General features: G+C 35.5%; 1 protein-coding gene across 1 annotated transcript in view; it reads right to left on the reverse strand.

The window, feature by feature from the left end:
* Window positions 1-24,112, reverse strand: part of NAV3 (neuron navigator 3) — a 718,003-nt gene that overhangs the window by 484,727 nt on the left and 209,164 nt on the right. Inside the window, exon 2 of the mRNA XM_036236231.1 lies at window positions 21,393-21,800. Within this exon, the coding sequence (XP_036092124.1) occupies window positions 21,393-21,464 (72 nt within the window). The 5' untranslated portion in view covers window positions 21,465-21,800. The remainder of the gene's footprint in view (window positions 1-21,392; window positions 21,801-24,112) is intronic.

The raw sequence follows: 24,112 nt of genomic DNA on the forward strand, positions 1-24,112 counted from the left end.
CAAGTCAGTGGAAACTGGCTAAAATAATTGGGCATATTTATTTAAACTCTGGAAGAAGAGCTAAGTTGTTTTTCTTTTTTTCTCAGTACAGATAGATGATAATAGATGACTAAAGAATTCTGAGTGAATGTTCTCTTCTCCAAAATATTGAAAAATACTTTCAATACAGTAGATCAGACACTTCTTCCTACTCTTACCTCTCCATGAGCAATATGAATTATTAAAGTGTCTGCAATTATAAATGTGTGAGACAATACTCCTAATTCTTAAGCTAAAAAACAAAATTTATTAGCATACTTTTTATTGTTCTAACAGTATACAGACTTAGTAAAATTTCCTTTTATGATTTTGTTAATCATTGGCATTAAGTAAATCTACAGAAAATGAGGAGATATAAATTATGTAAAATCTGTTCAAAACTAGCAATTTTTAATATATGACAGAGCTGTACTAGTATATATATATGTTTCACATGCTCAAGATTGCAAAGGTAGAAGAATCAAGTGATTTTAGAGAAAATACTGAAAAAAGAAGCATTAAGACATTTGATAATTTAATATGCTATTAACATTTAATTTCTCTTCCTTCCACCCAAAATAATCAGAGTACATAATACTATTGCTGTTTGGGAGAGAGGGAAGGAGAGAGAGAAAGAGAGAGGGAGAGTAAAGAGAAAAGAAAGTGAGAAAGATAGAGTAGTTAAATGTGTGGGAATAAGATGTAATCAGCTTTATATTGTTTAAAACCTATGGGATAAAAATACACACACGCACGTGCCCACACATGCTCCATGGAGTTAATGAGTGTTAATAGTGTTGGTGTAACATTGGCATTCCTATTCAACAGATCTATTATCTTTTAAACTATGATCATTTCTAGACACCCAAGGGCGATTTGGGTTTCTCTTTTCTCTGAGAGGCTGTTTTCTCTGAAAGCTGGCGTCCATCCTGGTTGCAGGCTGGAAAAAAGCAGGGCTGTTTGCATGGCACAGCACCAAGCCCTTTAACTCAGACACTCGTGCCATTTAGAAGCTCAGTTTTTACCGCCTCCATCTGCTGCCCAAGAAGAATTGGATCCCAATTGTCTAGGCCACTGAGAAAGGATATTTGTAGAATTCCTCTGGCATTTCCTAAGCCCTCTGGCCTTTCCATTCAAATGTCAGCATTTTCTTTTCTTTCAATAGGTTTTGCTAAACAAAAATATGACACTGTATGAAATGATTTGATAAAAGACAGACAAATTCAGAATACTCAGTATGTGGGCAACCTGGGTAATCAACTGCCAGGGGAAATTATTCAGCCAAAATATTTAGAGGAGTTTAGGAGAGTTTAACAGTTTAGCGTATGTGAACAAATACAGCATATGTAGCAGCACCAACCAAGATATCAGACCAAAGACTAGGAACAACTGTTAGGGTGGAGGGGATAACCTAATTGTCTTCATTAAAGAAGGTAAGAAAATATTTTGCCCCTGAGGCTTTACCATATTACAAAATGAATTGGGTGGGTATGCTTAGGCCCCTGTCAGAAAGGGAAAGGGTAGGGAGCTACTTCAATTAAAGGTACAGAGTAACACAAAGGGAATCTCTCCATTCAGCCACTATAACATTTGCATGAGACCAAAGAATGATCAACCCCTCAATCCAACTTTGTTGAAAAAGTCCCATTTATGACATATTACCCAAATGATAGAAACTTCTGAAATTGATCTATCACCTCTTTGGGGCTGCTTTAGAGCAGGAACATTACACAGCAAGTCCTAAGCAGCATTAGCGAAGCCCCTCTCTGAGGCTTTACTAATTTAGGGAGAATGTGGACAGTGCCCCACTGGCCCTTAGCCAGCCTCTAGCCCCATGTTGACTTTCACTAAGCTTCCTAATGACAGGCAGCAGCTGGCCTTCAATTTTCTGATCAGGAAACCTGGGAGGAAAGCCCAGTGAGCTAGGCAGGATCCAAATCTGCTTTTGGAGCCAGACACTGTGCAAAGTACTCACAGAGCCTGCTTATCAAGAGGCCTCAAATTCCTAGTGTCTAACAATGTAGCAACCTACCAATGAATCGATCCTATTTTAGAAGTCTTGCTTCAACAGAATGAAAAGTATATTTTACAATTCACAAACCATCTCAGAAATTCATAACGTTCTTTATATTTTACTTAAAATTGGGTAGACTCTTGTATTAATCAGTAATATAGTAAATATGATATTGTACTTAAACACATATATGTACTTAGATATATATAAATACACATACATATATATAAACACACATGATACATATATATAAATCTAAACTTATATAAATGTACATGTGCATATATTTTCACATTTATATAGAATTGCATCCTAGATCACTCATTTTTAGATATGCAATATTAGGATAATTTGATATATGTTTAAATGATTTTGAAATCAACTGACATACCTGAATATGGCTGATCAAAATGTTATGTATAAGGTTTCCTGATCATTTAGTTTATCTATATTGGTTGGTTCAAGAAGTTAGCACCAGCTTCTTCGATCTGTGTAGAGTTGACACTATTGATTGTATATTTTATACACTTTGCAGAAATATCTTCAACTTTGAACTTTGTGAAATAATTAAGTTAGAAACATCACATGCATTTTTTATGCTGTAAAGTTTCCAACAGGAAATGATCCTGAAAGCCTACAAGCAACTCTGGCTGATAAGACATATCCCACCGTCCATAAGAATAAATAGACAAATATCTTTCAATGTATTTGAGATATATGAAATCAACAGATTTTTAAATTAATCACAAGTTTCCTTATAAGAAATAAGATTTCAAACTGAAAATGATTCACTGAGAGATTTTATTGAGAAGACAATAATTTTAATGAGCAGTGAATTTAGGTAACCACATATGAAATGAGGAGTATTTATCACATAATATGCTTTCTGCTTTATCCTCAAATTTTCCAGTTGATGATTATTAGCAGCATTTGGAGGGACCAATTCAATAAATCACCACTGCCTGTATGCTAATATTTCCTCTTTTTCCTCTTTTCCTGAGCCATTCTTATGCAGAAAGCATTGTACAATGGAATTTATGCTGTCATGGCTATCACCCTTATTATCACAATGATCTAATGAGGTGGGTATTAGTATGACCCCCATCTGCCAGGTGAATAAACTGAAGCTAAAGGGGCTACAACTGAATAGAAAAAAGGGAGTCATCTTGGCATGCACACCTAGATTTGTAGGACTCTGCAATATTCTTTGTTAATCACTATAAAATTCAGTGTCTCTTCACAAACTCCACTTAAGTGTCTATGTATAAACTTGCTGATTAAGTTCCATGAATGAACAGAATGATGTGAATAACTAAAACCAAAAGAGTGGGGTCTTAACTTCCTTCCCCTGCTGGGGAATCTGTTGTTGATTCTTCTCATCCTAATCAAAAGGCAGGCTAGAAACTTAACCAATCATTGATGAACCATCGACAGTCCTGCCCTCCAGCTATCTATATTCTGCCATTGCCTCACCTAAAGTGCCAAATGCAGATTCAAGCACATCATCTCTTCTGGGAATTTCTTATTATTTATCCTATGGAATGACGACTCTATGCCTAGACAGATTTTTCTTCCTTGTAGAGCTTGAAGACTGTTTTAGTCTAACATCACTCAGGAATTATAGTAGCCAATAAATCTAATCTGTACTAGATGCTTACTGTGTTCTAAGTATACGTGTAATCTCCCTTAATGGCCTCAACAACCATATGAGGAAGAATTATTATTGTCCCTACTTTTTAGATGAGGAAACTGAAGAATAGATTAAGTAACTTGGTGCACCTGGGAAAGAACTAGTGTTCAAACCCAGCCTCTGACTCTGGAGCCTGTGCTCATAACTTCTATTCTTTATACAACGTACGTGGTGGACAACCAAAGTCAGGGTCAATTCAAGATGTCTCATGCTGTGGATCTTGATAGTTTCTATGTAAAAACCAAATTATTTTGAACTGTCTTCAGCAAAAGACTCTATATGTTTGATGATAAAATTCAAACTGGTCAACTATGAGTTAAAACTCTATTCCCTAGAGTCCACTGACATCTTCGTCAGCGATAAGGGTTTTGTGGCCCTTCTCAGTGGCCTATGGACAATTATCCTCTCCATAATTTTAGGACTTTAGCCACAGCAGTCTCTTATCACCCTACACACCATTCAACTAAACATCACAAGAGTCCAGAAACAGGAATTTCTCTCCATGAGAACATTGGAAAATGATTTCTAAGATGAGTATAATTTTAATTTTCTTTTAAACTATGACCCAAATATAAGTCAATACTTTTATATTTTAAATCAATAGACTGATTTTTGTTATATATGTCTTTCTGATTATAAATTTTGATGTCATTTGTAGATATTCATATTTGGATTCCTATGGTGTATATGTGTTTACTGTATTGATCCAAACATGCATGAATATTATTCATAAATTTTCTTTAAAGAAAGTATACTTTTGCAGATTCCTTTTTACTAAGATGATGTCCAGTGTGTTTTTTAAAACTCCTGGTGTTGCTTTTGTCATCTACAAAATAGAGATGATAAAATTATGCTAAAGGAGCACCCACATTTTCCTTATGTCGGAGAATACTTGCTGACTAGTAGTCCCCAAGATGGCCATATTCTAGAAAGGGAAACTAACATAAACCCTTTTTACAGACAACAAAACTGGAGGCTCAGTGTGGTTAAGTCACTGAACCAAATACACAGAGGTGTTAATTGAAGAAGCCAGGATTTGAATTATCATCCACCTCCTTCCAAGGCCTGTGTTTTTCCTAGTAGCTCATGCTACCAAGTACTTCCCACAAGGAAAACAACAAATTCTAAAATTTCCTTCTTAAAGCAATCTTTGTCTCAGTATTTAGATCCTGTATGTTCAGCCTCAGTTAATCCAGAAGGCTTTGGCTTTGATGGGGCTTAATACCTGTGTACCACATGAAGTTAATGTTCCGGGACACTGGGTTGTCTTTACTTAAAGGTCTGGTGTATCCCCACCTGGGCCATCTCTTCAGTTTGTTCCTACCAGTCTTTCCCAGGTTTTACTTTACTATACTCAGTCCTAACTCACAGCCCACTGCCCTCATTTCCTGCTGCTCAGTATCTGGAGAGCCAGCTAAAACTCCATTTCTAAAGAGATTTAAAATTTGAAAAAGAGAATCAAAGTTAGCTAATTTTGTTTTTCTCATCAAGTAGCAATATTGTGCTAAAATTATAATTTTTAAAAAAGAGGAAAATGGTGTTTTTATGATCTAGATCTACACTTTTCATGAATGTGAATTAATTTCTTGATAAGTACTTACCAAAATAGATCTTTATTGGATAAGAGATTATGATCATCCACCCATTCATTCATTCATTCATCCATTCATTCATTCGACAAACACAGCAGGTAGTGTGCACTAGGCCTAGTGCTATATGCTGGGGAATACAGAGATGCTTAAAGTGTGGGACTTAAAGTGCCTGAACCTTTGTGGTTACAAGCAAAGGTTTCCATGAAGAACTACAACACAACATGGGGTGTGAACACCAGTGTCTGAAAGCAACAAGGAGATGGCAAATGAAGCTCAATTCAACTGCTCTACAGAGTTGCTCCTATCCTGTCGCAGGTCAAATATAATAGTAAACATATATCAGTTCATGATATTAAGACCAGCTTCTCTGAGAGTGTTAAACTTGAGAATGATTGGGATATATAATTTTATGTTTAAAAAACATGTAGAGATTATAAGCTGTTAAATATAATGGACAGTCTAATTTTTTACAAAAATTAACTTGATAGAACAAAACTATTATATATTTTGATCACAGCTCTGACACTTTCCAGCAATGTGACCTTGAGAAAGTTACACAGAGGCCTTAGGCCTCAGATTTATATCCATCAGAGAGAACTGTATAATCTCTAAGGTTCTTTTTGGCTTCAAACTTCTGTAACTGTTACATGGAAGCCATACTTCAGTCTATTAAGACGTGACATTCTAGTAAATTAAGTAGTCATTTATCTTATTTGTATTTTCACTCAAACTTCATGTAACTTTTTCATTTTAAATGAATATAACAGTTTCGCCACGTTTTTCTGGGGCCCCTTGGGTTTTATATTTTGCACCTCGAGTGGTGTGATATTAACTCACTGAAAATGCACTTCTGCAATTCATGTTTTACATCAACATTGCCTGGAACACAAATTTAATGACTGATGCCTTTGCTGACTCCGTAACATTTTGCTTGTTTTAGCCTCAGTAAAATTTATGTGCGAGAAGAGCGTAGGAAACATATGGCTCTGCTGATCTTATCGTTTGGCAAGAAGACAATAAATATACATGACAGATGAGTTAAACTACAATATAAGTGGATACAATCATGATTTTAAATCATTTGCTAAAATGATGGAAAATATGCATGTATTTTTGTAAGTATTTTAGGATTCTTTTTTACCTCAACACCTTCACCCTAATACTAATTTGCTGGCTGACCTTCTTGTGTACTAAGGTCTGAAACAGAATCCAGTTGCCTGTGAGATCATGGAAAGCATTTTTGGTAAGCCTTCACGTTGGCTCAGTAGTGAAAATTTATTATCAAATAATTTATTACAGATAATAATTTCTAATAATTCACTTTTTCTCTCTATATAATGCAAAGCTGATTATCTCACACATTGTTCGATGTATGTTGCTTCTTAAAGTAGGGAATTACAGGTTATTCCATGTAAGCAAAAATAGGCAATATAATCAGTTTAGCTATTGATTTGGTAATTGGTCTAATAGACCTTTAAGATCCTTTCAAACACCTGATTCTACTAAACGTATGGCTGGAGAAATGGTCATTGTTCTCTTTTTCAAAGAACGACGATAGTCCCCCATTTCAATTTTTGTATACTGAAAAACCTTCCACAGCTTCTCTTATTCTGACTTTCATTGGTCCAACTCTGACTCTGATTTCCTTAACTATACTATACACTGCATTATAACCAGGACATTTCAGCAACAATGTTCAACAGAATTTTCTGCAACAATGGAAATGTGGCATATGCATGCTGTCCAACATGGTAGCCACTGGCCATCCAATGACTGAGCACTTGAAATATGGCTATCTAATTGCAATTAATCTAAATTGTAATAGCTACAGTGGCTAGTGAATTCTGTATCAGTAATCAAAGACAAAGCATTCAAATCTTTTCTAATTTCTGACTGCTATTTTGCATTAGTTGCTCTGCTTTACTTTCTCTTGGAAATAATCCTAAATTTCTATCAGGAGCTCTCTAAGACTTTTAGAGAAAACTAAGTAACACTTCAGTTAATCAACATTCTATTAGAATTAAGTTCCTCTCTACAAAAGTCTATTTTTAATTATGTTTGTAAACAAGAGTATGAAAAGCCCATTATCTTTGAGAAAAAAATAGAACAATAGTATGCACTAATGGACCCCTAGCCTTTCTGAATATTAGAAAGAATCTAGCCACATAAAACAAGCATATAAAGGGTTGATTATATTTTCTTATTTGGAATAGTACTCTTCTAAGCTCCAATTATAAAGTCTTTCTTCCAGGAAAGTATCTTTGTATTTTTGACCAATTGATAGTGTAAGACTTTACAGAATAGAATTTATGTACAAGAAGCTGCTGGTCAGTATAAATTATAACATTACAGCAAGTTTTGAGAATGGACATGCATATATTCCAGAGGTAAGAAAATCAACAAACTTATTGACATTATGTACTTCATTTTGTAGGGTAGTATGGCTCATCAGAGAATAATTGTTTTCATTTTTGTGTATTCTTTTCCCCAACAAGAGAGCTGAAGGAGACTACCTTGGAGTCATTGAAATGGACTCTGGCTAGTATATAAGGAAGATGTAATAGTAGCTCACTACTGAGGTAAAGGGAATGTAACCGAGCACATTGTGTTTGATAGTAGAAAGGATAAAAGGATGATGTCTAAGGGTGAACGCCTGGAGAAGAGAGACACTGGAAACAAGTCTGATGCAGTGTCCCTGGTGCCAGCTTGGGCAGTGGATATTTATGTGACTTGAAAAGAAGGGATGTCAAACACTGCAGCCACAGTAGCAAAGGTGCAGTCAAGCTTAGCCTTAGGAAGCAGCATTATATTCTCTCAGAGAACATCCTGGACCATCAATAGAAGATGGGCATCACCTCTCAGGCTATGAAGAAATACCTGTCAGCACCATTTGGAAACAAAAAACAATGTCACGAGCTGATGAAATTGTGGTTTATCTCTACTTGGATGTGTGAATAGGACTGACAATTCTTCTCCACTTTCAAGTGTATCACTGGAATACTTGAACACCATTCAAGAAGTTGATACTAGTGTCCGTGCTATATGGTTGGTGGAAGCGCTTATAACTATTTCAAAACCTATATAAAATTTGACCATCCTTTTATCCTACATTTGTGGGGAAAACAATCAAATCTTAAATGTTAAATAACTTTAGCCAATGCAGTCTCTATGGAGAGTCCAAATATCACATAAATATCTGTATTAGCCAGTGTACAACAATTTTAAATATGAGCGATGACATCACTTTTGCCTATAAAATACCATGGATGAGAGTTAATTTGCAACGAAAATCATAAAAACTTTTAGACCTATCATTTCTCTCGCCTTGAAGAACTTCAAGGCTTTAGAGAGTCAGTAGAAAATGCAGAAGGCTGTATAGATAAATGCACTTTGAAAGTTCTGCTCTTCCTTCATAAAAAGAAACAATGATCCAAGGCTATGTATAGGAAAAGAATACTCATGAGCATTTCTCTAACCAAAAAGCCCTTGTCTTCATTTAGAATTTACCCATTTTCTTACTTAAAGATATATTAGCCTGAGAGCTTTTTTTTTTTTTTTTGGAGCAAGATGGCTATTATTTATCTTTTTACTTTTTTCTTAAGCTTTTTATCAACAATCACACTCAGATTTAGAAAGTGTTCGTTAATTTACAGTCACACAGATTTTCCTTCCTTGTTCCATAGCAGCAGTTCTTACGTTTGTGTCACAGGCAATGTTTCTAACACAGGGATGTCCAAGACAGGCAGTGCCCCTGACCTAGTAGGTGCAGATTATGAACAAGCAAGCAAACACCCGGCTAATAGGACAAACTGAAACAACTGTTAAGAAGGAAATCAACAGGGTGCTATAACAGAAAGTAATGATGGAGTGGGTGGGCACTTTCTGGAGGAAATTACATTAATACAGAATACCTGAGTGATGAGAACCCGTCCGTGCAAAAAGTTGAGCAACAAGCACTTTAGGGAAATAAATACTGGTCAGGGCAAAGGACCTAAAGTGAGAAAGTCCTCGATTCATTCTAATGACTTAAAAATAGATCACCAATATGGCTGGAGCAGAATGAGGGAGAAGAAGAGTGGCAGGACTTGAGGTCGGAGGGGAAACCAGAATTAGATTATACAGGGCCCCAAAGACCATGTAAAAAAATTCAGATTGTACACCAAGTGCACTGAAAAGTCATGGAAGAGGTTTAGGAAGGTGAGAGATGACCTGGATGCATGGTGCATTTTTAAAAATCAGTGCTATACCCATGAATACTCTTAGTGTATTATATTTATCTGTACCATGAATTTAATACAGTAGTCCCCCCTCATCTGTGGTTTTGCTTTCTGCAGTTTCAGTTACCCATGGTAAACTGCAGTCTGAAAATACTAAATGGAAAATTCCATAAATAATTCATAAGTTTTATATTGTGCGCCATTCTGCGTATGTGATGAAATATTGCACCACCTTGATCCTGTCCTGCCCAGGACAGAAGTGATCCTTTTGTTACTGTTGTTAATCTCCTACTGCACCTAATTTAAATTAAATTTTTTCATAGGTGTATATGCATAGGAAAAAAACATAGTCTACAAAAGGTTCAGTACTATCCATAGTTTCAGACATCCACTGGGGGGTCTTGTAACATCCCCCATTGACAAGGAGGGACTACGGATAAACTATCTGAGAGGCATTTGTAAAATGGCGAGTGCTACAGAAATGTTATGACACATTTTTATTTAACATTATTTTGCACTTCTTCCCCAATATGAGAATCACTGCATCTGTTTATAATTATATAAAAATATTTTACAGAGAAAGCAGCCTAAGACCTTAATTATGAAGTTCACATTGTTTTAAAGTTTAATGCTAAGTCTTTTCCCAGTGTTAATTAGAGAACATATACATACAAGGTGGTGTTTACCCATTATTTGCAAACATTATGATTTGGCAATACCAGCAACTCTTAAAAGATAGAGACCCTTCTTACTGAGATAGCATGAGGTAAAATTACTACACTATACCTAAGAGTGTTGTTTAATCAAACAGTCCATAAGAGTTGCAAAGGAAATATCTAATTTTAATGAAAAATAAAGTATAAAATTAACTACCAGCAGCAAAATGTGAAAAGCATGCAGGAGAATTCATGTGGCTTCAGTCACACTTTTAAGAAGAGGCAGCCTTGTTCCAGAACTGACCATGCACATGTGAAAACATGAACATTAGAAAAACGTGGTTTATAATCATAGCATCGTTTAAAGGTATTGATCACAGCAAAAAAAAAAATCATAGAATACTATTCTCATCTTCATTTCACATTACATGAATCAAACATACTGTAAATTAGGTCCAAAGATGGGCCCTTATCCATTTTATTTTTTAATATTCTCTCAAAAATGATGTGGCTAGGCTTTGACATGGTTAGCGATCTTTGGTGTGGGACAGGCCCTACTTCTCACTCATTTCCAGCATGGTAAGCAAATTCTGAATGTGAATGTGATCCAACAGGACATCCTGCCTCACTATAGGAGAGCAAGGCAGCTCACATACCTGCGTGTACTCACATGTGTCACTGGCACAGCCAGGACACTGGGTAGCCAATCCTTGTGCATTTTCTGGTGGCAGATGAGCTGGCAAAACTGAGAAGTCAAGAGGGGGTGTGGCCCTCCCTGTGTGGATTAACAACTTTTCTCTGTGTAGCCTATCAAAATTAAACGTGACCTGTGTTCCTTACAACATATTTTCCTAACAATTAAGTGAAGCTTCCTAATATGATTTAATGAAATCAGTCACCTTAAATAAGATAGATAAACTTGAATCTAAGTTCCCAAATGTGACAAGTCTAATATGACCAAACCAGGTTGAACGCCAACAAAGAACAGCAGTTTGCCAAATCTGGACTCTCATTTTTTACACCTTTCAAAATCACTTGGAGAAGCTCCGGAAAAACATTTGCTCCAAGGAAGTATATCATATTCAGACTCATGAAGCATGAAAGTTTAATAGGAAGCGAAATGGCTTCTGTAGATTTATATCCCTTAAAACAAATTTTAACAACATTAATAAATTTGATTTTTTTAAAGAAAGAAATGATTTGGTATGTAATTTCCATGCACATAGAAAACATACTAATGTAATCCAGTGAGTTCTTTAACCTTGGGCAAGTCCGTCCCTACACTGGACATAAAGTATACCTGACCTACATCTCCACAGAGTTGTGAGCATAGATGGCAATGCAAGAAAAAGTGCTTTGTAAACTACAGGTTGCTTATTCAAATGTGAGTTAGGAGTCTAATCCACTTCATTATGCAAGGGGGAGGTGATGGGTATAAATGGATAAACTCATTAGTAATGCAGTTAACACAGGAAGGTGTATTACTGTTACCTACTATAGAGCACTAGTAGGCAAACCATATGCAAATACACATTGGATTCAGCCGAAATATTGTATCATTTCAATCTGTGTTAAATTATAAATTGATCATTTTCATCTTCAAGCAAAATACTACGTGAAATACAATATATGCCAAACTAAGAGCAGCATCACCAACCTGAATCTACTAACCTACATCTCTATCTCTGAAACAATGACAGCAAAACTTGGTTAGCTAACTAGAAGGTAGTAAGCATTACGTAGAGCCTTCTGAATATACTATAGAACATTCTTAGCCACGAAGGGCATCCTTTGGGCACTAAGGAACAACTTTACTGTTATGCAAAAATGCTCACACAAAAAAAATGCTCCTAAACAAGCAATATAACATTGCACATTCAAACAATTTTAACGAATTACAAGTCCAGTGTAATAGTTATCATTTATAAAGGATAGCTTATCCTATGAAATATGAAAAAATGATCATGAAGAACAATTCCAAAAATGATTTAAAAAGCATTTCTTTTAATTGCATTAACTCTGGGAACTGACATCTCCATATTCAAATTAGAGCACAATCATCATGCTCTTCTATAAAACATAGAAATGACTGAATATACAAAATCTATTTTTAAGTCAAGGAAAAATCAATACGATATGGTATGGAGTCCCACAAGTGATTTTTAAGTCAGTTATTGAAAAGTATGAGAGTAATTCCCAAATATATCATGCAAGAAACACTGCTCAGAATCCCAGGCCCACTGGGAAAAAAAACAAAACAAAACAAAAAAAAAAACACAAAAAAACAAAACTACCTGGTATGGCTAAAAAGCCAGTATTAGCAATCCTGAGTCAGTGTCCCTAAACTCTTCTAAAATTCTCTACGTTCTCTTAATCCCCATGTTACATTGGAGAGCAGGATCAAGCTCAGGGAAGTAAGGCAAAAAACCTAGAGATATGCTCTGAGGCTGTAAACATCCTGAAAGCAAGCATCACATCTTTTAAGCATATTCTCCCATGTTGTTTTATACATATTTTCAAACATCCAGCAATGTTAAAGAATTTTACACTGTACCACTAGACTCTACAATTAATATTTCACTAAGTTTGCTTTACTATGTATCTTTGTTATATACAATTTTTATATTTTCAATCTTACTTTGGAAATGACAGAGATAAAGCAAGCCATGAATTAATTCATGTACCATGATTAAGGATAAATGTATTTGTCAATGTCCCATAGCCAGAAAATATTTTGGTGTTATCAAACTTGTCATTCTAAGGGAAATAAAATCTTTGAACTCATACTCTTCTGACTGGCTCTAGGTTTCAGCTCTAGTCACATGAGGTTGACTTTATATGCATATTTTAAGATAAAATATCTTGAGCACCAACTGCAATCTTGTGATTGCAGTAAACAGGCAAGCTGATCCTTGGCCTCAGATGAACCATTAATACCAAGTTCAATATAAATATGCTCAGACAGGCCCACAGGGAAATTCTACCCTGGAGTAAGGGTGGATAATCCAGGACTGGTTAATTGGTTCCACTTTTATCTTTTCATGTGTGCGTGTGCATGTGTGTGTGTGTTTTATTCTTACTTCCAAATAAAGAAGTCCTTCATTTTGGAGGAACCTGGTGTTAAGAGTGCTTAAATTGTTAAACACATTTGGTAGAGAGAAGTCTGAAATGGACAGCTGTGATTGGAGCTAGCCCAGCAGTCACTCAGCACCAGCACTTCCTGGGCCTCCCAGGAAGTCAAGTGATGAGAAAATGGCAACACTTCTGCCCTTCAGCTCACATTCTGGCCTCTGCCCACAGAGACACCACATCCAATTCCTTAGTTCACTCCCAATAGCTACCAGTTATTGTGTGTTTTCTAGGCACAAAGCATTGTTCTAAATGCTTTATATACAATTTTTTTCAATATTCCCATTTAATGAAATAAATGAGAAAAGTAGAAGTTCAGTAATTTGACAAGGTGCCAGAGCCAAGAATCAAAATCAGTATTATTCTAGATTCTTTGCTCTTAAATCATTACTATACTACTTTTTACTAGAATCCCAAGACATTAGAAGCCTGATTGGTCAGGTCATGAGTGAAATAGTGGGCCATGTTTTATTACTGGGCAGTGTTTCACTAAAGTAGGGTCATGGGCATCACCGTTTTTCTCCATCATATTGCTTATTTATGATAAGCTCACCTATAAGGGTCCTCTTCTTGGAGCAGGTTCTCTCTGTCCATCAGCATCCACACAACTTGGTTAGTATTTTCAGGTCTGATAAGGGGAGCAATGATTTTATTTTGAGGGACAAGAAAATCCAGGCTTGGCTTCTGGACCTAAGGTAGCACAGCTTCTCAGAGAATTATTTTTAGGAGAGTTTGGGAGTAGTTACATATACATTCTTTTTATAATGCTAGTCCTTTATTCCCATTTAGTCATTGTTTTGCGTATACATAGCTTCCTCAGAAGGGAACCCTAGAGGAAAATAGGAGTGAAAAGGAGGATTTCGTCTAAAAACCTACCCCATATTCTAACCAGCGGATTGAGTAAATGTCTCATTTGTGTTATGTTCACTTTTTTAGCAAATCACAGGTGAAGGCAAGAGATGGAAAGTGGTGCTGAAAGGTCTTTCAGCATCTGCTTTGGACTACTTCAGCTGCAGAAGCCATCAACAATGGAGTGGCAGTGGTGGTGGTAGCAGCTGTCCTATGAATGGGTCACCTGTCCATTGAGTGTTTTAAGTCAGGGTCAGCCACACTGTACAAGTGTTGACATTATCATCTGTCTGGGTATGCACTTAGGATATCCAAGAATAAAATAGGAATACATCAAATGGATAGAAGAATTCTTAAAATTTTTAATTCCAAACAGCTGTGTTAACACAGAATCCAACACTAGCTATTGGAAACATACACTATATGGATTCCAAAATTCCAGTATAGACTGTCTTAGTTTAGGTTGCCCCTGAGCAGATTATGAAGTGATGATAGTGCAAGGAGTTGACTTGGTTGATGATTGCAGGAAATACAGGGAAGGGTATTAGGAAGGGAGACAGGAACCTGAAGATAGAAAATAAAGGGCATTTTATTACAATAGTGGGTAACTAAAGCTTAAGCTCACTGAGGTGCTCCCAGAAAAGTTTGGTAAGACAGTGCTTCTCAAAGATTGCTGTGCATTAGAATCGCATGGGGATCTTGTTAAAAATGAACAATGTGATTCAGTAGGTTTAGTGTGGGGTCTGTGATACTGCCTTACTTACAGGCTCCTAAATAAGAACGCTGCTGCTGCTGCTCCTCAGAATAACACACTTCGAAGATCAAAGATATTGATGGTTTTCTGCTTATGTGCGAATACGCACATAAAATTAATAATTTTTTTTCTTTGACAGAATTTATTATGTCCACTTCTTTCATAACATATCATTACACTCACTTCATCTAATGTAACTCTTAACCCAGGCATTGTGTATCCATTGAATATCATCAGTCTTGGAGAAATTTGGTGAGTCCCTATGTTACAAAGACATAACAAATTCTGTTCACCCTGTCCTTATGCTATTAAATCAGATGGCTCAACTCAGCAGCAGGTAGCCTGCTGTCCACAGAAACAAATCAGGCATGTCAGCCCACTCTCAAATCTCTCTGACTCTTGCTCTGCTTACACACCTGTTCCTGCTCCCCACTCCATTAAAGTGCCAACTCATATTCTGATTTTATCATTAGTCTCAAATCTTTGGATCTTGAAAATGAGATGTCTATTTTTCCGATTTTGTCACTTACTACATTTGTATGCGTTCAGCATTTTTACCCATGTGGCTACCTGAGGGTAAGGTTTGTGGAATCTCAGTCCATCTAGTTATACTTGCCTGGAACCTCAAGAGAGGCAACCAGACATAGTTGAACTATTGTTTTAAAATGACTGTGCTATGTTTAAATGTATCTACTTACATGGTCAAATAGAGAAAAGTCCTAGCCCTTTTAGAAACATAATCTTAAAGACAAACTGACAATGACATGATTGCCATTCAAAACATTTGCTTTAAAATGATTTATATGTATACACACTAGATATAAATATATAAAAATCAAATGATGTATGCATAGAAAGGTGAGACCAAATTGGTGTATTAGTGTATTCCAAGTTTTCTGCATTGCATATATACATATTTTTCAATATATTTAGAAGAAAATAATTAGCCTCATTCCTTTATGAAATGATAAAAGCCAGAAGAATATATATGTTAATACCAAGGCAGAGGAAGAGATTTAAGAATAAACAAGACTTAAAACTCACTAAACATTGTATGTTAGTAATCATTACTATCATCATTGATATAATAAAAAGTAGTAGCATTAATAACAATTTACATATATCTGTGCTTTGAATGTTCAAAATATATATCACATGAGTCAAGTATCATGTATCTCAGACCTATTTATCTAAATGAAGATTATGTGGTCATTATACCTGTTAACATCTTAATTTAGGCAATCAGGACAAAGAACATGGTCTAGTTTAAAACAAAGGAGTAGAACATAAAGCATGGTATATATATTCACTTTTTTCTATTTCCAGCCCTTTCTGTTATCCCAAGTCTGTTTACATGGAAAACGTATGCTGCCAAAGGGCAAAAAGGCAAGTAGTCATACAAACCTCCAGAACTCTTAGAACACTGTTTGAGAACCAACTATAATATTAAAGAGGAATTTTCAAAAGAGTTTCTACCCATCTTCAGATCTGAGAAAGAAATTTCTAGAATTGCTTCTGAGCAGAAAAAAGAGGTCACTTAATCTAATTTATCCTTAGAGAACTCCAGGTAATGTGGCTGGGAGACAGCTGTTTGCTGCATCCTTTTATAAAAGACAAAAGGACAGAGAGAAATTAGGGGCAGTCTTAAATGGCATTAAATTGCAGTATGCCACAATTCCAAACTAGCTTCTTTCTGAACTTGACATTCATATTTGTGTTTGAATGCGAATTCCAGATTTGTATAATAATATTGCAGAATGGCTGCGCAATTTATTTCAAAACTTAAAAAGTTTGGATAATCAGTAATTGGATGACTAACCAATTTTCTTCAAACTCCCAGACAATCCATTCATATTAGCAGTCATGCTTCAGGATCAGATGATTAATAAGTGGTTTTGCTTCAGAAACCTCATCCTCCCTCATGGTCATTTTAACATATCTCATACACATAAACAAAAAAGAAGTCAGGTGATTTACAAAAATAAAACATCATTAAATGAGTCCATCCTTCAAGAAAATCAAAAAATGAAAGGACTGAATCTATTCTAATCTTCTCTTTTTTCATTATTTATCTTCATATTTTCTCTAAAGAAGACAGATCTTTAGTCAATTTCCAACATAAACAATTTCAAGTAGTTCTCAACACCTGTGAGCATAATTCCAATATACTTCTTGACTCATATATTTTACCAACACTGTAAGAAAATGCAACGAATATAGTCTAAATAAAAAGAATCGGTACACCAAAAAAAAAAATAGTAAAATAAGAATTATACCATCTTTAAATTGATAAAGTATTTTTACTCTATAAAACAAATAACTAGATTGGCCAAACACAGTCCTATGGAGATATGTACCTGGAACACGGTTCTATTTGATGTCATTAGAAAAAATAAGAACAAAACTAGTCTATGTGGATAGACATGGATGAATCATTCATTGTCACTGCTTGTAGATACTGCTTTCTCTAACCTCCCACTTAAACTTGATTTTAAGTCTACAATATCACAGAGTATGCCCTTAAAATAACAGGCCTTCTCCATATCAGCATCCTCTTTTCTATTAATACGATAATCTCTCATTTTACACAGTTTTCCACATTTCAAACACTCTCATTTGCTATATTCAGAGTGTGTCACTTCTGAAATAATTGCCATTTCTTAGAAAGAAAGGCAAGATGTGCTGGAATTTATTTTGAGCTTTTTGTATGGCAGTGTGAAAAATAATGCTGAGTAATTCACATGTAAAAGACATGATTTTAAGAAGTGAAAAAGAGAGATGACATCAATCTTAGACATTTCTATAAAAGTAAATACCTCTGTATATATGCAATAATACTGTTCATCCCTTTCTGGTTTAGAGAACAGAGAAACAAAATAATTTCAACAGGTTGCCAAATATTCATTGCATTATTAGTGTCATAGTTTCAAAATGTGTATACTGCTTCCCTTTCAGCGGTACCTAGTAAATTGTCAACTATGACAAATGCTTTGGTTTAATAAACAAAATATTCATGGAGCGATAAAGCAGTATCCCAGAGCTGTCTGAACTGCAAACTGCCTGCAATTAGACTGACAGTAAAATCTCCTGAGCTCTGCTTTTCAGTCCAAGGTTACAATTATATACATAACAGTGATATCTGTACCTACAGAGCTTTCGCTGTTCTGAGGGCTTTTGCAGAAATAATCAGAAAGCAAAAAAATTAGTGGAAAGCAATATACCGACTTCACTAGCATCAATGAACAAAGAAGGATCAAAAAGTTGAGTTTTCAAAAATAAAACACATTATGGGCATTCGGATCCTTTGAGATGCCTTGACAATTCTCCCATCTGGGACAGTCCAAAAGCTGAATGCCAAGAACAGGATTATCTATAAGGGCTACAAATAACTGAATGATCTACTGATAAAAATCACAGGAATCGAAAATGCAACTGAGTTCCACCTAGCCCTACACTAAACCAAGTTGATTGGAGACTCTTAAAAATGCTCTCAATTCCTATAAGATCCACATCTCTATTTTATCCATAGGAAGAGAACTTCAGGTAAGACCTGATACCTTTGTTAAAGTATTCAAGTACATTTTCCTCTGTTCAGATTTAGTAAGAGTGATGAGGCATTATTTAAAAGAAGCTTGTGTAGTTACATACAGTTTTAAACTCTTTAATTTTGAATAATAGTATCATACCCTTTTTTTAGTATATATATTCTTGAGACAATAATTACTAGTTTACTAGGACCAAATCTCTTAAGGAGGTAAAAGCAGCTTTTATATTTGAAAAAAAAAAAAAAAACATAATTTCTAATAAATCAAAACACGGCAAGCATGTGTCCGGTATCTAGCAAACATTCTATAAATGACCTCTTCCCTGATATTTACCTACTCGCTGAAGTAAAACTCATACACACAAATTCACATGCTCAGTTTCTTAATGATTTCTACTTAGAAGGAGAGCATAAGTACAAATCCACATATTTTAAATTAAGGACAAAAGCTAGTGAGCTACCGTGACTGAACAAGAAATCAGTTGTCATTATTCAAAATAGGAGCCTATACTGAATCAGTTCAACACGTCTTTTCTTGAATGTCTACCATATGTCAAATACTGTGAAAAGAACACATTTTTCAGTAATACCAAAAAGATGCTTCACCTCCGGATTAAGTCATGAGTTAGAATAAATGTATTTCATTTCTCTGATGTGGAACACTGTGCCTATTAAATTAATTCATCATGAAGGAGTACAAACGCTTGAAGTAATTACGTGAATAATCTTATAACCTCTACTGGCAATAGTGTGGTGACAGGGCTGTGCCCAGAGGTTAGTCTACAAATATTTATGATACTACAGTTCATTTTTCTCCTTAATACAGACTCGCAACACTGTCACTGTAGGTGTTCCCAGCTGACACTTAACAAATCTGTATTGTAAGTACTGTTCCATCAATTTATGAGTTTCTAGTTTATTCACTGTGAATACCCATGGCAATTGGGTGCCCAGGAAACCATCAGAAACCCCTTTTCCATCTTGCTAGTGCTGACTGAAAATGCTCATTCCTCCCCTATCTCCCTATTGACTAATAGATGAGGCCAGCAGGGAAACAGGATCCTCTTATCCCACAACACCCAGCTGACTGACCTTTTTTAACTTTTCCAAAGAATCTTGACTCCGAAGTTTGTCTAAACTCTAAAACTATTCTTTTTGAGCTGAACAGTCCTTCGGGTATTGGCCTGGGAAATTAAGCATCATTACAGACCATTGTTTAAAGATCTATACAAGAAATCTGCAAAATGACTTTTAGAATTCATTTTATTCTTCAGCTTGCAATCCCTCTGTGTTTTCAGAAAATATATTTTATTTGAGAAATGAAAGAAAAGCACCTGCAGAGGTACTTCTCTTTCTTGCCAACAAAAGCAGAATGTCTATCAAGAATTAGAACTCTGTAATATTAACTGCCTACCTATTATTCGCTTCCCCATTCATTTACCCAACACAGGAGGCAAATTATCATCAGAGTTAAGGACATTTAAAAAATGTGGATAGAGAAAAACAATTAAATGTCTCCTCAGTAGGTAAGAAATTGCAGGCATGCTTTAGATGAAAACATCTTGCCATCTTTTTTAGATTAACACCCTTATGGCCAGCAGGGAAAAAATGCTAATCATCTGAAACCTGAACAGCATTCTTGGTAACACCCTTACCTGTGTAGAAATAGATATTCACATTGAAGTGAAATTGATTCCTGGCATTTGGGATTTTATAGTACTTAGTATTTTCTGAGATTTATTTATACTGCAGGTAAATGCAATGAATGAGTAAACTAAACTGGAGGTAAGTAATCCACCTATTTCCACCTGAATTGATGCAAAGAGATCACTATAACCCCCATTCCAGTGGTGTCAGTCGTAATGTCAGAACAAATAGATAACCTATTGACTCTGTATGGTCTCTTCTAAACTTCTCACCTCCAACACTGTGAAAGAGCTACTTGTCTTCTGGGAGTACAAAGTGACTAGTAAAAAAATTTTCTAGGACAGATGTGAAAACAAACCTTAATCATGTCCCTTAAACCCAGGTCTAACTAAAAATCTCCATTCTATTACCTCATTACACTTTGCTGTTGTGCCTTAGCCACCAGGTCCCCACACACTTCTCCTGTACTAATGTAGCCAATGAAAGCACCACAAAAGATAATATATTTCATTATGAGTGGGCTTTTTCTCCTGGGCACTATCTCTGACCCTTCTGATAAGTGCTCTCCAGATGGTTCTCACTACAGAGCAGCAGTTTAGCAGGTAAGCATTTCTAAAAGGTAGAAAAATGAAGCTTAAGTGCAACCCTTAGTATTCGATTTCCAGCTTCTCACTCAGAAGCTCTCTAAAATCCATTTTTTTAAAAAATATATTAGCACAGTCCTTTCTTGATATTTTCCATGAGTTCCTTCAACATCACACTTGAAGAGTCAAACCAAAGCTCACAGTTGCCTCATGATTCTCTTTCCGAGCCAGCTGTAAAAATGAGAAGACTTAAATTGATATTCCTCAAGGACATGAAATTGGAGCCTTTCAAATGCCAACTATAGCTTCTAATGGCAGGAAGGCAGGTGTTCTCTAGTAGGAGAGCTCTAACTTGCTCCATTATTCCAGAGATGTCCCATGACTGACACCTCACCCTGGATCTCAGAAAACTGTTCCTATAAGGTCAAGCCAGCAGGTCCCAGAATTAAGTCAAGAGAGAGAGGACAAAGTGGAATCCTTTGCCAACCCATTGGATGGATGAATTCAGAAGACTTTAGAAACAACACCACCAAATGGTAATGAAATCCAGACCCATAGCAACATTTGGCTACATGGCAGGATTCGTTTCCATGAAATGATATTCAATTTTATCTCCTAAAACACATTCATTCAATTTAAAAAATTCTCTTTAAGCGTAAACAAAAAGGATCAAGTAAAAGAAAATGCATTTGTATTACCTTCTTCTGATCTTCCAGCTTGTGACTCACTGGATTCTTCCCATGTCTATTCATCTCTGAAGATAAATCCATCACATTAGGTTCTAACCCTTCAAAATGGAATCTCTTCAAAAAGGCAGCAAACTAATCCAAGATGCAATCACCAGGAAAACGATGACATGCCACATTTCCCATCACACACCGTCTCTGAACTTCATCATCTCCAAGGAATGATTAAAAAATCCATTGATTGAATGGAAAAAATAAACTTTGCAATTTACTCCCAGGACTTTCCAAATCAACATATCTTTGTTAAATGCTGATGTCTCAAGAGCAAAATATTCATCCAGGAATTTTAACTCCAACTGCTATCTTTTTCTTTCTTCACAGGTTTCCATTTTAATAAATAATCACGCAGTTCCCGTAAACCTGTGATTTAAAGAGAAAAGCACACAGTTAATTCCACCCCACCATTTAAAATACAATTAATGAAAAATTCTTAACTGAAATATTCAATTTAGAAAAAAAAATTAGGCGCAAATTATATTTCACTTAAAACAGTGAGAGAAAGGCATTATTCTCCATCCCTATTGCCTTTAAAATACCAATTATAAAACCTGAACCAAAAAGGAATATTAAAAGCAAGGATTCACAGCATACTGAAGCTAAAAATTGTGGAATACAAATACACTCATCAATTATGTGTATATGCACCATGGTTCCACTCAATTATAGAATTCATGGAACTACAGAATTAGAAAAGAGCACAAAGTAGACATGATACTAGAGTGACACTTTTCACAACAATTTTATTTAAATTTCAAAATTAATCTATAAAATTGTTATTACTTTAGTTTAAGATGAGGATATTGAGAAGGTAAGTAAATGTTTGTAACTTTAGTAAATAAGTAGTAAATAACAGAACTAGAATTAGAATTCAGATACTTTTGAATCCAAAACCTTTTTTTTGGTTCTAGACATTCTTTTCTCAATTCACATTACATATTTTGTCCACAGGATACCATAAATGAGTTTGTCAAGTGCCTTGCTATATTATGAAAATAATCTTAATCATATAGATTCCTAGTCCATCCAACACTGCTAATTTAGAAGCTACAGGGTAATGCTTGGAAATCTGTATTTTTTCATTTTTTCTAGACACTCTGATCTAGGAAAACCACTAAAGAGTTAAAATCTCCCTCTAATGCAAGGCTTTCCAAACTTGTCCGCATTTTGAAATCACCTGAGAAGCTTTCAAAAACTACTGATTCTTGTGTCCAATTTCTAGTACTGTATTTAATTAGTCTAGGACCTGGCCTGAGTATTGGAACCAGGTCCTATTACTACATAAATTTTTTTGCATCATTGACCAATCACTATTTGAATACACGAAACAAGGAAACTCAGTGCTCAGGAAGCAGGTCTTTCCATATTGAGGCAGTTCTAGTCTTTAGACAGTTCTTCCTAATTTGGAAATGAAGCCTGAATTTCTGAATATTCCTATGCATTTGTAATTATTTCCTTGGAGCCATCACTGTAAACAAAATATGTTTAATTTCTCCTTGTATCTGGCAGTACTTTAAGCATCACTTCAGCCCAGTTATCCATCCCTAGCACCTTCAACAATTCCCCACCACCCTAGTTACTTTCTTCAGAAGAGGTTTCTCTTTTCACATGACCCATAAATTTTTCTTCCCAGAACTGAGTATGAAGGTCACACAGCATGCTCCCTTTAAGAACTAATCTCCAGGTCCCACGAAACGCGCCAGAACAAGAATAAAATAAATGATAGAATTGACAGATAATGTTTCAATATTAGCTCCTGAATGGTCCTTTGTACTCTCCATACCCTGTTTCCTGTCTAGCCATCCTTCTGCCAACCGATGCACCTTCTTCAACTCCTCAGCTCCACCACATAGGTATTTTTAATTTGTGAATGTTACTAGTAAAGCAAATAGCATGCGCAAAGGCTTGGGTCTGAGAGAAAAAATGGCCAACTTGAAGAACTCAAAGGAATTCATTGAGGAGTCACTGATAAATGTTAAGAAGGAATGCAGCATGATAGAATTTGTAACTTTAAAAGTTCATCTTACCTGCAATAGGGAAAATAGATGGGAGGGAGCAAAACTTACAGCACAATACAAGAGACAATAGCATCTTGAACGAGTAAATGAACAAATAGGATGGAAAGATTGAATAAACTTGGTAATGCAGTATTTAAAGGGTGGAGTTGACAGAATTGGTTATTGCTTAGATATGAGTGTAGATGTGTGGTTTAAGGGTGCCTGAACATATGTATGATGATATCATTACCTAGAGCAGCAAATCTCACAAAAGAAACAGTTTGGACAGAAGAAGATAAAAAGAATTTGTAAAGGAAACAAAAGATGCTTGCTAAAACCTAGGAAATACAAGCCAATCTCACTGATGGACACAGAAAAATCCTAAAGGAACATTAATGAACTGAATCCAGCAATGTGTAAAATGAATCTTATATCAATTCCAAGTTGGCATTATGCCAGGAATAAAAGATTGGTTTAAGATTTGAAAATCAATCAGTATAATTCATCACATTAGCAAAATAAGGAAGAAAAATGATATGCTCATCTCTACTGGTGCAGAATATAATTTGACAAATTAAACATTGATTTGTGACCAAAAAAAAAAAAAAACCTCTCTGAAAATGAGGTTTATCTGATAAATCTTACATTTTATCTGATAAAGTGGATTTACAAAACATC

Source organism: Rousettus aegyptiacus, unplaced genomic scaffold (genome assembly GCF_014176215.1).
Source record: "Rousettus aegyptiacus isolate mRouAeg1 unplaced genomic scaffold, mRouAeg1.p scaffold_m13_p_2, whole genome shotgun sequence".
Lineage (NCBI taxonomy): Eukaryota > Metazoa > Chordata > Mammalia > Chiroptera > Pteropodidae > Rousettus > Rousettus aegyptiacus.